At 43.2% G+C, this 15,205-nt stretch overlaps 1 protein-coding gene across 1 annotated transcript in view; it reads right to left on the bottom strand.

Annotated features, from left to right (window-relative positions):
• The window catches only part of MAEA (macrophage erythroblast attacher), a 43,099-nt gene that overhangs the window by 5,242 nt on the left and 22,652 nt on the right, over positions 1-15,205 (bottom strand). The window contains exons 4-6 of the mRNA XM_015410081.1: positions 13,921-14,043; positions 10,093-10,169; positions 6,440-6,548 (exon numbers count right to left, since the gene is read on the bottom strand). Of these exons, the coding sequence (XP_015265567.1) occupies positions 6,440-6,548; positions 10,093-10,169; positions 13,921-14,043 (309 nt within the window). The remainder of the gene's footprint in view (positions 1-6,439; positions 6,549-10,092; positions 10,170-13,920; positions 14,044-15,205) is intronic.

Raw genomic sequence — 15,205 nt, 5'->3', positions numbered from 1 at the left:
AGTCCGCAAAGGGGGGGGGGGGAGGACAAGGAGATTGGATTTATACCCTGCCCTTCACTCGGAGTCTCCAAGCATCTTACTAACTCCTTTCCCCTCCCTCTCCCCACAACAGACAACCTGTGAGGTAGGTGCGGCTTAGGGAGCTCTTTCCAGAACTGTCCTTGAGAGAACAACTCTGACAGAACTATGGTTTGCCCAAGGTCATCCAGCAGCTGCAAGTGGAGGCATGGGGACTCAAACCCAGCTCTCCCAGATTAGAGTCCATGTATTTAACCACTGCACCAAACTGGCCTTTGTCCCCAACTTTAAAAAAATAGCTTTAATTAAGAATAGAAACAGATGACTGACATAAACTGCTCACTTCCTACCCCACCCAAAAGAAGGCATGAAGGCAACAGTGTACTTAAACATCCAGCCAGAAAGAAGAAAAGGCCTGTGGACCCTCACCCTCCTCTTTTCTCTTAATGTCCACTTACTGGACCTTTATCTATTAGCAAGATTTCTACCTTGCCTCTTTGCCCCCAAAGGGCCACCAAGGCAGTTAACACATTAAAGCAAATAAATTAAAATATAATGTTAAAAGCCATTAAAACCAACACACAAATACATCCTTAAAACAAGTTAAAAACCAAAACTAAAATAAGTACAAAAGATAAAAACGATGGAAACAGAGGGGAGCAAGGAGGGACTACTTAGGGAATGCCAAGCAAAATAAAGAAGGCTTCGACCGCAGGCAGAAGACGGCAACAGAAGGGGGGGAGGGGTCACCTCCCTCGGGAGAGAATTCCAGAATTGTGGTGCCACTACTGAGAAGGCCCTCTCCTCCCGAGTTGCTGCCAGCCTGATCTCAGAGGGCGGAGAGGCAACCAAAGCGGGGAGGTTCATAAGGAAGCAGGTGGACTTCCAGGCATGCTGGTCCCAAACGATACAGGGCTTTAAAAAGGCCAGCATCAGCACCATGAATGAGGCCTGGAAGCAAACTGGGAGCCAGTGCAGATGGAACAGGACTGGAGCGGTCTGTTCCTCAAGACCCACTCCAGTCAACAGCCTGGCTGCAGCACTCTGCGCCAATTGAAGCTTCCAAAGATTTTTCAAGGGCAGTGATGTAATCTAAATGTGACCACTGCATGTACCACAGTGGCCAGATCCTTCCTGCCCAGGAAAGACCGCAGCTGGCTACCCAGGCAAAGTGGGTAACTGACATGCCTGGCCACAGCTGCCACCTGCTTATCCAGCAGTAGAGGGGAGTCCAAGAGCACACACACACACACACCCAACTACACACCTGTTCCTTCAAGGGAAGTGCAGCCCCCTCTAGATTGGCTGACACCTTAAATCCCGGGTCAGACCTTCTGCCCACCAGTCGCACTTGCCTCTTGCTGAGATTAATCTTCAGTTTATTTGCCTGCATCTGCTCCAAAACGGCCTCCAGGGACCAGTTCAGGCCTATTTTGCAGGGCTGTTGTAAGAAAGCAATGTCCTTCTCACAGAGCTGGTAAGATGCCAGGAACAAACTGGCAGACTGTACAGTGACACCCAGCTAAGGCCATCAGTCCTGTGGGCTTGCAAATGCTCTCAGCCAGTGTAAGAGCAAAGGTCACACCTTTACAGGGGGAGGGGCAAAGGACAGCTTGGTCACTTTCCCTTGCCATACAGGAAGAGAGAAATAGACATCCCAACTGGAGGGTGGGGCAGAGCTTCCCTGGACAAAATGGAAGCTTCCCTGGACAAAATGGAAGCTTTCTTCCTGGGCTCTCTCGCTTTGCTCTCATCTCTGGACTCAAGCTGGCCCTGGAATTCCACTTTGACCACCTGTATCCAGAAGTACATACTTCGAATGCAAGATATGGAACTTCTCAGAGGACCTGTACCACCAAGGAATTAAATACCTGTTCTTTTAAGTACATTGGTCAGGACTAAGTTTACTTAGAGTGAGATGGATTGTGGTTGGCCATTGTATTCTCCATCATTTGCTCAGTCCAGCTACCTGTAAGTATGTGCATGAGTCTTTTATTTAGCCTTGACAGCTTGAACGCTAGAAGTCTGATTTTTGTACCCCGAAAATACGATGACTTACTCTCAACCATGTGACCACAGGCAAAGTCAGGGGAGGGGGCATGTTGACCCTTCCTTCCTGAGGGTGCGCAAGAGCGTCCTGCTCATTCCTGCAGGATCTCAGTGGGGAATGCAGTAAGGACAGGGAGCCAGCAAAGGCTCTGGGGGGCACAGAGGGCTGGAGGCAAACTCCTTCAGCCCCGTGGTGGTAGTGGTGGTGGAAAGTGTCGTCAAATCACAGCTGACGTAGGGTGACCCTGCAGGGTTTCAGACATTCAGAGGTGGTTTTCCATGGCCTGCCTCTGTATTGCAACCCTGGACTTCCATGGTGGTCTCCCAGCCAAGGACTAACTAAGGCCAACCCTGCTTAGCTAGGCTGAGCTATCCAGGTTAGGGCTTCAGCCCCTTATACTCTACCAGTTCAGTGAGTGGTGGCAGCAACTAAACAAAGGGTTAACTGGGGGGAAAGGGGGGAGTAGGCAAGTGGTGACTGGAAGCAGCCTGGAAACTTCCACCAAACTCCCAACAAGGAAGGAGCCCAGTGCCTTGTGGGGGTTTAGAAAAAGGAGAAGGGGGTACAGGAGAGAGTCAGAGGAAGCAGAACCCAAGTAGCACATGGAGTCACTGCTCAAAGAGACAGAGTAATACATATGAAAACATCAGTGCTGCCCTGCTGAGAAGCTATTTCGGTTCCTTAGCACAAAAGATTTAGCATATTGTGAATTCAAAGTCCCCTGAGGAGAAACACAGGACTTCCAATATTCACAAAGCAAAGCACCTGAAGCTGAAGGAGAGAGCTCAGAGAACATGTACATATTCCAAATGCTGAAAGTAAAGCTGTGTGAAAAGACAAAGACCAGTCCTAGTGCTCAGAGCCTGCCTGAAAGTACTCCCAAATACGCAAACTATGAGGTTCATAGCAATGGCAAGAGACACCAGCTTACTTGCAGTAGGGTATAAGTGAATAAATCAGAGATGGTAGGTTATTTAGGAGGAAGTCTGAACTAGGAGCACTCATATTCAAATTCCACCAGCTGCAGAAAACATTTAAAGCTTAACTTAGTCTGATTTCTAAGAAAACTATGATACCACAATTTTTAAATGCTTTTCAAAAGACAAGACAGAAGAAAGGAGTGGGTGGTTTCTAAAGATTTGGTGCTGTATTTAAAAGCAAGACTAATATACTTCCAACCAGCTCTGCTAAGTAGATGGAATTTAGCTTGGAAGAGCAAAAGCCTTGAAATTAGAATTGTTCCCAGTTAGTTTGGGAAGAGTTAAGACCATTAGTTCGACTTGCTGGGTGGCACACAGGCACAGACGCAGAGAGGCCCGCCCTGGCACCTCATGGCGTCTGCACTCGCTTGGAGAACCGAGGAGGCAGTCAAGTGGCACCACTCGCTGGCCTGCCACCTGGCTGCTTCCTCTTTGGCTCTCCTTGGAGGAGACTCACTCATGGTGACGGGAGGCCATGACACACACACCCCAAATCCCAAAGCCCCCCACAGGAAAATTTCCTGGCTGGGTAGGAGTGGATGCATCATTGAAAGCATCAATTGTGCAGCAACAGTGAAAAATACAGCAGGCTGAGAATTTTTAGAGAAGGAACTGAAAATAAAGTCAAGTATTGTAATTTATAGTGCAGCCTCATTGAGAATACTATGTACAGCTTTGGTTGCCATCACATAAAAAAAAATTACTGACCCAAATGAAGTGCGGATGAGGACAGCCAAGAAAATTAAAGGGCTAGAGGCTGGAGCCCCTTTCCTATTGAGGAAAAGCTGATGGGTCCGGGAGTTCTTAGTTTAGAAAAAAGATGGTTGGGGGAGGCATGACAGAGGTTTATAAAACTACGCCTGGGGTGGAGAAAGTGAGTAGAAGAATCTTCTCTCTTTCCTAAGAATGCTAGAATTTGAGAGTGTCCAATTAACTTGATGGCCAACAGATTCATGATGGACAAAAGGAAATACTTCTTTATTCAACAAGTGAGTAAATTGTGGAAATTCACAGTGAACAGGAACAACATTTGATATGATTATCAAAACTTTCTCAAGCCTATAAGCATTCTTCATGTGACAACAGGCATGCAGTTAATTTTGATTTTTTGTTTTTTTTTAATTAAATTTTATTTTCGTTATAAAATAGGATACATAAAAGTTCAGAATAATGACAATAATGACAAACTTGTATCAAGGTAGGTAACATCATAAATCAGAAAAAATACAATTGCTTGTTTCAAAAAATAGAAGACTATACATTCCACTCTAAGATCAAGGAGTAGAGCAAAGATCAACAAACTTTTGGCATAAGGGTGCTAACTAAGTAACAATGAATCAGTTTGGACCAGAGTATTTTCAGGTTTCTGTTTTGCTTTTTATTCTATTTTCTGTAAAAAATGACTCCAAGCAGCTTCTAAAAATCACAACAGAAGATGACAGTTACTCCCACAAAGGAGACACAGTCAGCAGAATTGACAGCTATGCTAACGAGGAGAAATGCTTTGATAGCAAAGCAGTTATTACTCGGGTATTGTGCAGTACCAGGTGTCATGGAATCCACTCTAGTTCAGCATACAGCAGCTGATCAGCTTGCCATGACTGGGGAAAATGCTGCAAAGTTAGGCACACACAACATGCCCCTTCTATAGAGCTAGACAAGAGTAGCTGAATGAAGGAGGAGTCATTTGGCTATGACTGCAATGGATGCTAAAGTAAGATCTTCTTCACTAGTCAGTTTCCAACAGTCACAGACTGCTTTGGGATGGCAGTCTCCATTTGCCAGTAGCCTGAAGATGTGGAGGCGGGGGGGGGGGGTGTCCAGAAAAGTGGGTTTTATTCTGAGAAGTTTTTTTCAGTGTTTCTAGGGGGGAAAGGGAAATGTTGGAGTGCGCTACAAAAGCTCCTATGAAATGTTTTCTTTTTAAAAATGAATGAAATCCTTCTTAAGGCAGATTTTCTCACTCAAAAAGCACAGAATGAAAAAGTCCTCCAAATTGTCCAATTTTTCCAATGGAAACCGCTGAAAAAGCCAGCTTAAAAAACAATTCACTAACTCTAAATGTATAGCGTGAAAAAGTCCAAGGAAGTTTTTCCAAGGGAAGTTTTCCCTTGGAAAAACTGGAAGATCTGGATGAAAACGGATGCTAAAGTAAGACTGGGAGATCTGGAAGTTTTTCCCTTGGAAAAACTGGGAGATCTGGAAGTTTTTCCCTTGGAAAAACTGGGAGATCTGGATGACCACTGGAAAAAACTCCTGTGATTTGGTTGTTCCTTTTGGCATGAGTAAAATGAGGGAAACTGATTTACTCAGTTAGCTGAAAACAAATCAGGATAAACTTATTTCCCCATGGCTTCAAAACTTCTCAAAATTTTGCACCTCCAGGTAGACATGATAACCTGCAGGCTTTCCAAACGGTAACAAAACTCGCAAGGTAAGCCTGACAAATCCAAAGCAGCCTCCTCCCTGAACATTTTTTTTTAGGTGCAGTCACATAAATGGCTCAGGAAGAATACTGTATTTTACCTTGCCTCAAAAGCCCATTTAATATGGCAGGGAAATTCTAATTTCTATCTGTATTTTCCATGATGATCATAGATCACTGTCTTTAGTAAGGAGCAATGCTCCCTCTAAGCTGTGGAGTCTTGTGAGCAAAAAATCTACTTGGTGAGCTCCTGGCATTAAAGTTGTGAGTGAGCGATTTGGCTGCTGCATAAATTAGTTTGCTCTGGAGCCAGCCTTCCTGAACTAAGACAAATATGTGTGAGCCGGAGGCTAAAAAACTGTGAGCTAGCTCACACTAACAATAACAATGGTCCCGCTGGAAGTCTGAAGCTGCTGAAGCTGATTACACGTTGGAGAGTTGTGTCTGTCCTTGTACTGAATTGCTATTGTTCCCAGTCCATGTGAGTAAAAGTATGGAAACCACAGCAACTTAAAGGGAACACCCTGATGAATGAAATCTGAAACGTTGTAATCAAACATCCGGAAACGTCGCATTATTATATTAGTTCCTCATTATTCTGTGGATTTTTCTATTGTAGTGTATTATTACACAAGCTCTTCATTGTTTCCATTTTGTATTTTTCTTATGTGGCTACTTTGTATTCGCTACTTTCTATTACATGTTCTTTAGCATTTTGGCAATTTGTAAGTAGCGAGTCTGTTTACTACACCTGTTTTTGCCTTCTATTATTGGATTATCACTAAGAATCCACCACGACACCATTAACAGAGCATTTCACTGGCTGCGACAAGTCCATTACCTTCTTACTGGAAAGCCTCCGTTTTTAATAACGGACAACAGAATATGCTGCCATCAGTGTCTACTGGTACTCAAGAGCCATGAACTTTCTCTGCCCCTTCCTGAGGCAATTAAAATGAAACGTACCTTGTAAGGAGAGATGTGGGTATCAGAAGGAAAGGCTAACATCCCCATCACTTGCCGCACTTCATCCAGCTGACTTCCTTCAGCCTGGCTGAAATGTTTCCTTGCATGTCTGAAAGCCAGAATTCAGAATGAGTCCATGTGCGCCAAACTGGGGCTTTATTTTAAGAAATTCTATATACAAAGCACAATCTAACACAGAGAAAAGGCATTTTAACATAAGACCTGTAAGTCTAGAAAGTTTTCCCACTTCTGAGCACTGATGCTTTCTTAGCCATGAGGTTTCCTTCCAGAAAGAAAACGTCCACTAAACTGAGTGCTTCACAATTATTAACGAGTCCCACCTTTCTTGCACCAACTGCAATGTCTGTGTGCTCCCCCCCCTCACCTTGCACACATTCATTGTTCCCTCCCTGAGTGAGCATTACCTCTGTTGCTGCATTGCGTTGTCAACAATGCAAATGGGCCATCCTTTGCACAGGCTCTGGATCTGTTCACCAAAGAGCTGATGTAAGGGAGGGTGGAAGCTAGCCACCATTTCTCAAGCCCTTTGTACTACATTATGGTGTACACCCAAAAGTTCCCCAATCCTCAGAAGCGGGGAGGGGGGGGGAGAGAACAGCAGTGGGAAGGGAAGACAACAAAGATCCATCCTGTCAACCCCATTTCATCAATTTAATGTGGAAATTAATATTAAATACTGTAGAATTCTAAGCACAAAGTAACTTGTCATGTAAACTGAATGCCATCCAGATATCGCGGCTCACAAAATTGGTTGCTCATACTCCGAGTCTTTGTGTTTCCAAATTCTGATTTTTAGCATTTGTATATCACATTCTGAAAATCCCAGACAGCAGCAATAGTTAAGGCTGCCATCACTTGTGCCCACAGAATGTTATTCCAAATTCCCCTGAGAAGTAATAAGCAAAACTCTGGCACACCAGTTCCATTTCACCCAATTGCTGGCCCCCACCAGCCCCCTCTCATACAGGAAGCCACTTGATAAAAGAAGCCTGCTCGCTGCTGAACAGATGACTAGCCTATTTATGGCAACGGGGATGCAGGACTCACTGAGAGAATCCTGCTGGAGAACTCAGCAAAAGCATGCCGACCCCCCCAACGCCAATATGCCCACACTGAACGCATCCTGCTTCCCCTGAGACCTGCTTGAGGCAGCTCACAGACATCACAACACAAAGTCATGGCATAAAATGGTGTAAAACCAACAATGAACCACCTAAAACTATATTCTAAAATAGCCCTCAGGTTAGAAGTAGACTGTAAAACAGTACAAACAAACATAAAAAAGAACAGAATAAAAATAAAACCCAGCAGTTAAAAGTCTAGATAAAAGAATTTTTTTGGCCTGGTGCTTACAGAAAGAAAAATAGGCACAAGGTCAGACTCAACAGAGAGGGCATTCCAAAGGTCAGGTGCCACCACTGAAAGAGCCCCGCCTCTGCTCACCTCCCTCTCCACCTTCATGGGCAGGGAGGGGCACACAGAGCATGGCTTGAGAACAGGAACTTGAGATCAGGGCCCTGCGGGATTTAGGGCAATTCCACAGGGCCTGCAAAACTGAGTTGTTCCTCCGGGCCTATGGTGGAGGGCAGTACGGGAGTCTCAATCAGTAAGATTTAATAGATTGGCCTCCACCCCTCCCCTTTTGTTTCCCCCTGCCATTTCCCTTCTTCAGTGGGTTTATGCCACCTTGATTTTATATAACTGATCATATTGTATTATACGTATTTTAGTGTATTTTATTGATGACTGAATTCTTTTGTTATTGGAAATTTTAATTCTATATTTCTAAACTGAGGTTACCCACTCTGAAAAGGTCTTCAGGAGAGGGGGCTACAAATTAAATAAAAAATCATAATGTAACTTCATAACCTTTCTAGGGCTCAACAGCTGGTGAGGGAAAGCGCAGGACTCCCTTCAACTTGATAGTTTGTTAGCGCAGCTGAAGACACAGCGGGTTTATCATTTCTTAATTGCAAACTGGTGCCAATTTTAGCCTTATAACTTTGCTTTGAGAATTTAATGGATATGATCAAGATGTATTCTAGTCCACTTGTTAGTTATCCTCATAATCCCTTTTCATTGCTTTAATTGTTTTATTTAGAGGACAATAAAAAGTTAGAAAGATTTATCTAGTTTGGTATAGTGGTTAGGAGCGCAGACTCTAATATGGGGAGAACCAGGTTTGATTCCCCACTCCTCCACATGCAGCTGCTGGGGTGACCTTGGGTCAGTCACAAGTTCTCTCAGAACTGTTCTCTCATGAGCAGTTTCTGTCAGAGCTCTCTCAGCCCCACCTACCTCACAGAGTGTCTGTTGTGGGGAGGGGAAGGGAAAGGAGATTGTAAAATGCTCTGAGATTCCTTCAGGTAGTGAAGGGCGGTATATAAATCCAATCTCTTCTCTTATCTCTCTTCCAAAGAGTCACCTCCTCTGCAAGAAGTGTCATGTAAGGGGCTTATTAGGCTTTCTCCTGGTGGCTTCCATTCAGAGAAGATCTTAAATTCGGTGAACATATCTTGCATTCTGGGCTTCCCATTTTATCTAGCATTCAAGCTTAAAATCTGGTTTGACAATCTTAGAGAAACTGTAATGATTATATATTTAGCTAAGACTGAAAAATGTTAGATCTGTTTTTTATCACATGTGTTTTTTTTCTGAACTTGCAGGACGAATTTGCAGCTGTTTATATTTATCCAGTTCTTGCCTAATAAAAAGAGTCATGATTTTAAAAAAAATCCTTAACTCAAAGAAATTATGCTGGCAAAAGATCTGACGTTTGACCCACAAAATTTTCTTTGTGTTGCAAGAGATAAAGTCTCTCTCAGGGAGTTTGTCTGGCATAGGCCTGATGGGTGATTTGCAGCTGTGTTCAGCTAATGAGGCAAACTCCCCCAGAGCTGGGCTCAGTACAGATCCCTACACTGGGGGCAAATCAGGTAATTCATCACAGCTCAAGTCTGTTGACACACACCTGAGATTACCAGCTAGTATCTGAAGCAGTGTTCCCTCTAAGCCGAGTTAGTGTGAGCTAGTTCACTGTTTTTTAATCTCTTGCTCACACGTTTTTATCTTAGCTCAGGAAGGATGGCTCCAGAGCAAATTAATTTATGTGGTAGCCAAATCGCTTGCTCACAACTTTCATGCCAGTAGCTCACCAAGTAGAGTTTTTGCTCACAAGACTCCACAGCTTAGAGGGAGCACTGATCTGAAGTGTTGCCCTCCCAAGACAAGCCGACCTTGGCCGTGCCTATTTTACCTTCCTGGGTTCTCCTACATGCTACAGTCTGCTCTTATTAGTGGGTCTTCGTCTGGAGCTGGGAAAAGCGACTTCTTTTGAATTCTCTTTGCCAAGGAGAAGCAATCTCTTCTTGTAATAGACATCCAGTTGCAAAGCAAACTAAATACTACCCACTCATTATCCAGGACAAGTCGAACACCATGTTTTTCTTTTCATGACTTTGAGTGCAATTTTACATGCCAGGCATGTGGCCCACCACAGCCTTCGATAGCAGTGAGTCTGACGAGGTTCCTGTGCAGAGACCGGTCTTCTGAGTGCTGCTCAAAACATTACCTTTTTTAAAAGTGATGCATAACATTAAAGAAATTGTTTGGTAAGCATTCCATTTGTGTACCTCACAGCATCCAGCCTCTTGTTCTGTCGAATAAGTTCAATGAACTCCTGGATCCTTAGACTGAACTCCAGACAACTCTGAGATGAAAAACAAAGACAGATTCTCAGACATGGCCACAGCAGCCTTTGCATGGAGAACATCTGCACCCTCGGCCTACTGGTCTACCTGACCTAACTTTTGCTAGTTTGCTTCCAAGTAAGTAGGAGGTTGGGAACAAGGAACTGGTGTGTCACAAATCAGTAATGAAACTATTATTTCATCAAAACTGAGCATCTAAGGGTAAGAATCCCATTCCTGCACTCTATTTGTACAGCATTCCAAACTGAAACTGAAATACCATAGAAATGCCTCCTTAGAAGCAAAACTTAGAGCTTTATCTTCCACTGAGAGCTATTTGGGCAATACGAACTTACTTCTGAACTCCAGCCTGAATTCTAATATAGCACACCACAACAAAAGCCCTCTAAAAAGTGTGATGCTCAAGAAAGCACAACAGCTTCGCTCGTTTGGTAAAATCTCAACATGGAGCTTTATTAAGCTGAGAGAATTCTGTAGACTTCAGGTCGTTTATATTTCAGATGTCGATTTTTGCTTCGTCTACTTTAGAGTTAAGCACAGACAACAAACACTGGTTCATTGTAAGAGGAAGCTAGATGACCATCGATATCTGAGGCTTCAGCTGCAAACAGGAAAGAATGCCCCGGGGGGGGGGGGCTGTGTGCAGCTTTCCAGAATCTGGTAACCACTTTCCTCTCACGGACCAATCTGCAGAGGCCAGCAGTTAGGAACCCTGCTAAATAAGCAGAACTCAGGTGACGACAGCATGCCAATGGGACTGCAGGACCATGAGGAGGGGGGAGCTGGGAGAGTGACCAGGACAGACAATGGATCTGCATCTGTCAAACTGACTTTTGTCCTACATTGGTTTGCCTTCTGAAGTATGTTAGCCCAGAAAAATAAAACATTTTAAATGCTTACACATGCAAAGTAATGGTGCACCCTGGATTTCTGTAATCATTACTGACACAGGGTATTGATAGAGACAAGGAAGAATGTGAGAGGGAGTGAAGGGAAGAGAGAAGCCTTTAGCAGTCTAAGCAAACAAACGGGTAAGCAAGAACGGAAGTGCCAGTGCTGAAGATGCATGCTGGGGGTGGGGGCTTTCCTCTAGGCAAGAAACAGAGACCAGCTGCACCTCTGCGGCTCCCATCATCTCCCTGTTCTCCACCTGAGAAGCCTTGCCTTGGGCTCACTGGGTGAAGGTCCGTCTGAAGGCAGAGGACTTTCCACCCAACCTTTCAAGGAAAGGGCCCAGAGAGTGACTGACAGCATCTTGTTTTGGTCACTATATTCTTAGAGCCGCAGTTGTGTTTTTCTGTGTCGCTAAAAAAACTGGGTTTATTTATTTATAGTTTCGACTTCTATACTGCCCTGACCCCGGAGGGTCTCTGGGCGGTTTACAGAAGTTGTACCCTTTCCTTTTCCAGTATGAATTTCTGTTGAAATGTTATTTGAAGCCTAAAAGAGAATGGAGGGTTTTTTCCCCTGCAACCTGAAATTTAATGCTTTGACAACTGATTCCCCATTTCCTTTTCATGGGGAATGACCACACTAAATTGTTTAAATATCCTTTAGGTCTCCAATATCTAGGAAATACATAAGTATCACTAATGGGCTACAGTTTTTAAAGTTTTCAACTTTAAATATGCAATCATTATGTCAAGATTTTAATTAAGACACACACACTGAAACTTGGTACACAGGTAATACAGTGCACAACAGAGGACATAAAAACCCACATTGCTGTTCTACAGTTTCTTTCGTTTCCATTGGTGTTACAAACCACAGCTTCAGGATTCTACCTGCTGCAATTCTATATACATGGCAGAGGAGGGACCTGTCTATCTCTGAGTAGCAATTTATTTACTAGAACATTTATGTCCCGCTTTTCCTCATGGTTCAAGGCAGTATGATCAAGCACTACACAGAGGTTTACCTCTTTGATTCAAAGATCACAAATGCTGTACTTTCACTCGCACTTCCCTTATGTGGCCCCCTCTCTATGAAACAGGTTTACCAAAAGAGTTTGCAAGTGGGAAGTCTGTGTCTTCACTGAGATGTATCACACACTACACTTCCAACAATACTGTCAAGATGATGCTGCAGGCAGAAGTTGGGCTAACAGGATGCCTACGTGCAACTGAACTACTGTGATCTGCAAATGGTGCTGCATAACTATAAAGAATTGTAAGAATTACTGAATAATGCATGTAGAACAATTTCTAAAGCATTATATAAGTGTTAAGTATTAAGACTTTAAAACAAGGAAGTACAAGCACTCTGGGTGGTACGGGTTTCGGGCAATGTAGTAAAACAAAGGTGCATCACCTTCCCATTTGAAGTTATATTTTCACCTTTCTAGTTTATTTTTCTAAAGTAAAACTCTATCAAGCAATTTTTCCCCCAGCACAAAAGAGGCTGTTGATTGTTTTAAATGACCGCTGCACATTTATAGAGAAAACTTCATCCGTCATCATTGTGTACATTCTCAGCCAGCTAGATGGTTAATATAAACCTTCATTTTTGAGAACATTTTTTCACATTATTTTATGAAACGTTCATGTCTTATGAAAGCTGGTTTGATTGCATAAGAGAGCATTTATCAAGCACACCTGATGTCAACGGCATGATTCCTGTGTCCTGGTGTTCAGTCTGTCAACACAGAACTGAGTATGAGAGATCCTCCCCCCCCCCCTTGCTTCTGCTACAGCAAACTCTAGCATGTCAATAGATTCAGGTGGGGAGCCGTGCTGGTCTTAAAGGTGCCACTGGACAACTTTTGTTCTGGCATGTCTGTATGGCTGCTCTGCCCTCCAAGCCAGGATTCCAAACCCCACTTTAATTCTGCTTTGGAGGGAACAGAACACACTAGACAGTTTTTGATCGGAACAGAATAACATACTGTGGTCTGTCAGCAATGAGTTAACTTTTAGTTTCTTAGTCGTAACTAGTCTAAGGGCCTGTAGGAAGATTTGGTGGAGCTACAACAGCTCCAGGGGCCACACCAAAACTGGAACTGAAGCAACACCACTGACTGGCAAGGAGGGCAGACCTTTAGCACATGGCAGAGGCCCACGAAAGGCCGCAAGACCACCGGGTCAGCAAGGAGCAGGAGGAGGAACAGGCAGCTCATCTTAGGATAGCAGTGCAAGCTCTTTGCCAGGGCCTTCCTTAGCCCAAGAAGGGAAGGGGGGTGCGCAAACTTCGGACATTTCTGGATCAAAGAGCAGCCTGGCTAGCAGGTTCACAAGGCCTCATGCTGAAGCCCTCCAGTCCAAAAGACTGAGCTGGCCAATGATGTCCTACACCCTTGGTAATGCTTGGAGAGGGAGAGATGGTTAAAGAGACAAAGCATTTGGCAGAAACTCTACCTTTGGAGGCTACCCCTAAACATCTTGCCCATCTCACTGTCCAAGAGGGGAAGAGCGAGGGAGCCTGTGAGACCAATTCCCCAAGTTCATTTCTATGACAACAAGCCGTGACTCGGGACTCACACCAGTGGGCTCCTTCATTAGAGACCAAAGTTAATCCACAATGCTCAATTACTTGGGGCAGCTTTTTCAAAGAACCAGTTCTACTCTTATTCATTTACATTGTACTTCACATATTATCTACCACCTTAAATAAGAATTAAATGTAGATTATATGAAGCTATTAAGAAGGTCAAATACTTATTTCTATACAATCACCAGAACTCATTCAGGTTTGTCCCATCAATTAAGCACACATCCAAATTAAAATTCAATCCAATTTAAAAAGCTTCCATACCTTCATCTTCCTGAGCCTAGACTTGTTATCGTGACACCAAGCTAAGCAAGTCATTGTTTCTTGCCTTTCCAAGGATTCTTCTACTTCTTTGGCAGTCAAAAACATCTCAATGTTTACCAAGTCCTTCAGACAGACAGACAGACAGAGAGAATATGAATTACTGACTCAAGGATCCAAACAATTTACTTAACAGGTTTCATTAAGACAACCAATAAGAACTTGGAAAAAAATGGATGCTACTATCCATATTTAGAGACATCAAAAAGTTTTTAAAGCACCAGGATAGAGACAATGAAGCCACTTCTCCTTAGAAAACAACTGTTCTCCAGTGTGAATAAAAATAATAAAAACAGGATTTTAAAAACAGGACACAAGAAATCCCAGCTGCATGGTTGCCATGGCACCTAGAAAGCTCACTGTGGCACCCAGTATTTTCAGCAATGATTTTATCGTAGCGTCTCTCAGCGATCCTCAGGAGAAGTACAAACTTATAATTTCACATCAGAATAGGTATTGCTGTATGGCAAAGAAATCCACGAGCATGAAACTTTTGTCATTGCCTCTTATATGTTAACTTTACACCATTCAGAGGTAGAGGAGTTCATTTCTTAACCCATCCTCTTTCTAGACTGGCTCTGATATTCAATTAAACAGAGCTTTTTAAAGTAACAGATTTACAAGAAATTTGGGAGCTTAAGGTTAAATGTCAGCTCTTTGTTGTCATGTTGACAAACCTGGGAACCGTATATTTATTTACATACTATAATAACTTTCATAAAATTATGGGAAACTGGAGCTTACAATCAGGTTATGTGGTAGCAGTAATTATACAATATGGTCCTTAAACAAAGATACCATGAAGGCTGGAAAATGAGTTTGGCTCCTAAAATTTTGGGCAGGCTCCTAGAGCCAAAAGAACATTTGCCAAGGCCTCCTGTGAAGCCTGTGCTTTATTATTTAACTTATTTAAAATGTTTATTAGCTGTCTTTCTTCCTTACGGAGTTCAAGGCGGCTTACAACAAAGACAGCATACATAAAATATTATATAATGAAAAATTTCAGTTGTGCGAATTTCACCCTTAAAATAATGTTGCAAAGGAACACAGAAGTCTACATTCAGTCTCTCAAAACAGAATCTGTAACTCTATATAAGACATACCTAGATGGAGAATTCAAGGAATGAACGAGAGGCAATAATGTGACTGAGGTCAAGCATTATAAATGATACGATAGGCTCAAGAGGGGTCGCCATGTTAGTCTGTCTGTAGCAGTAGGAAAGAGCAA

This window comes from Gekko japonicus, unplaced genomic scaffold (genome assembly GCF_001447785.1).
Source record: "Gekko japonicus isolate JY-2015 unplaced genomic scaffold, Gekko_japonicus_V1.1 scaffold400, whole genome shotgun sequence".
Taxonomy (NCBI): Eukaryota; Metazoa; Chordata; class Lepidosauria; order Squamata; family Gekkonidae; genus Gekko; species Gekko japonicus.
Note: the sequence above shows the minus strand (reverse complement) of the source record. Positions and strands in the feature narration are given on the sequence as shown.